The following is a 2225-nucleotide window of genomic DNA, read 5'->3' as shown; positions in this document are numbered from 1 at the left end:
TCTTTTAAATTATGTTCCTGTTTTTATCTCTGTTCCAGAAAGCTGAGTTTTCTCCAGGTCTGATCACTGACCATTGAGGCATTGGTGTCCCTTTTTCCAGTAGTTCTGGAATGCCTACTCATAAACTTCCTGGATAAGAGAGACTGCATCAGTGCCCCAAAAAAAGTTTTGAGAAGTGCCTGAGAGACTTCTGTCCGTTCGGAAATTTTCCTCCACCTATTTCTACACTAAAGATGGACCTAAAGCTAAAAAATCCTGACTTCTGGTACAGTCTTCATGGACAAGTTCCAGGACTTCTGGACTGGGACATGGGGAATGAGTTCTTCTTGCCTTGCACCACCGACCAGAGCCCTTTAGCTGAGCAGAACCTTGCCAAATACAAAATTCGAGTAATGAAGCCCCCAGAAGTACCTCAGGAGTGTAAACCTGGTCCTGATCAAGATGCTCCTTACTCTGAGCCCAATTTGTGGATGTGGGTGAACCCTAACATTGTGTGCCCTCTCAGTAGCCAGGAGGCCTCAAAGCCCAGCAGTAAGGATCTGACAAGCATGGCTTCTTCCCCTGAGGTACCCACAAAAGATGAAGAGTCTCACTTCTCAGAGGCTCAGGGAATGGTGGAGTCCCTGCCACTTTCCTCCAGTGAGCAGTCTCCCCAACAGAAGCAACCTGTCTCTTCCTCAAGTGACTTTGAGCTCACAGAAGAGGAGGCTGAGGAACAAGAAGACAAATCTTCTATGACCCTCAAGCCCCTTAACAAAAGGAAATGCTTCCAGAAGCCAAAGCTGTGGCAAGCTAACAACCAGGAAAGGAAATCCTGGCCACGGCCCCCACTCAATTACAGCCACCTGATTGCCCTAGCATTAAGAAACAGCCCTCCTTGTGGCCTCAATGTGCAACAGATCTACAATTTCACTCGACAACATTTCCCCTTTTTCTGGACAGCTCCAGATGGCTGGAAAAACACCATTCGCCACAACCTCTGTTTCCTGGGCAGCTTTGAAAAGGTGCCAGTCACTCCTCAGGATGAGGCTGATGCAAAACCTCGCTCTTGCCTCTGGAGGCTCACGGAGGAGGGACACCGCCACTTTCAGGAGGATACTCGTCTCTTGGCCTCTGCTCGAAGAGAAAGCATCGAACAGTGCATGAGCCAACCAGATTTAATGCCCTCCCTCTTTGACCTTTGAACAACTGCTCCCTTTTTGGATCACTGCTCTCCTTTCTATGCCTACCCATGTTCTGTCTGACCTTTATTAATCCCTCAGCCTAACCTGTCTGATTGGTGCCAAGTTGGTCTTTAGTTATTATTACAAAAATTGTGTTAAATAAGGTGAGAAGTAGGTACAGAGGAGGTGGGCCTTTAATCCAGGTGGGAAATCATAGAAGGTTTCGTCAGGATAGTGGCAGTTGTTTTACACCTTGAACAGAGGCAGAAAATCCCAGAAACAATGGCATGGAAGCTAAGGAAAGAAGGGAATATTTTTGGGAGAAAGGAATTCTGTTTACTATTTACTTTCCTGTTTTGAGCTGTTTCAGAAAGTTGAGGTTTCTCCAAATCTGATCTCTGATCAGTGAGATAGCCATGCCCCTTTTCCCAGTACTCTGGCAGGCCTACTGCTGAGCTCTCTAGATGAGATAACTACGTAAAACAATGCACCAACAAACATTTTGAGAAATGTCTGAGGAACCTTTGACCTTTTGGAAGTCTTCCTTCACCTATCCCTACACTAAAGACCCAAAGTTGAAAATCTTGTGACTTTTGATAGAGTTTTCATGGTCAGGTTCCAGAGCCACTGTATGCTCACACATGAAAGCAAATAGTGGGTTATAAAGCATAAAATATAGTATGGACCCAGACTGTGGGCAACCTTGAGTACCTTGTGAAGTTCTATATACATAAAAAGAACTGAACCTGATGTTTAATCACTTTTTAAGTGACCCATCTTATTCTTCAGATCCTCAGTTTTCTCTTTCTGGTCCTGGTCCTGGTCTGCTCAGCCTTGTTCTGTTGTCATGCAGTTCCAGTACTGACAAATAATTCCAAGCAGCTACTTTTAGTTTGACCATTGGAAAACCTTGAATTGCTCTGGTATTAACTCCCAAGCTTTTTGATGACAAAGCTTGGTTTCTTATTTTTTCATTCACCAAACCTATATTGAGGAAATGCCAATATTTCAAGGTTCACCTTAGGTGCTAAGGATAAAAGAAACTGGTAGATATTAGTGGGA

The 2225-nt window shown here is 44.5% G+C and overlaps 1 protein-coding gene across 1 annotated transcript; it reads left to right on the top strand.

Annotated features, from left to right (window-relative positions):
• Window positions 1-233: 233 nt before the first annotated feature.
• Window positions 234-1184, top strand: Foxr2 (forkhead box R2). Its single transcript, XM_047535133.1, has one exon. The coding sequence runs from the start codon at window positions 234-236 to the stop codon at window positions 1182-1184; it is 951 nt and encodes a 316-aa protein (XP_047391089.1).
• Window positions 1185-2225: the final 1041 nt, after the last annotated feature.

Source organism: Sciurus carolinensis, chromosome X, assembly GCF_902686445.1.
Source record: "Sciurus carolinensis chromosome X, mSciCar1.2, whole genome shotgun sequence".
Lineage (NCBI taxonomy): Eukaryota > Metazoa > Chordata > Mammalia > Rodentia > Sciuridae > Sciurus > Sciurus carolinensis.
Note: the sequence above shows the minus strand (reverse complement) of the source record. Positions and strands in the feature narration are given on the sequence as shown.

Coding starts and splice junctions, on each gene's coding strand:
- Foxr2 (XM_047535133.1), top strand. CDS start 234: ATGGACCTAAAGCTAAAAAATCCTGACTTCTGGTACAGTCTTCATGGA.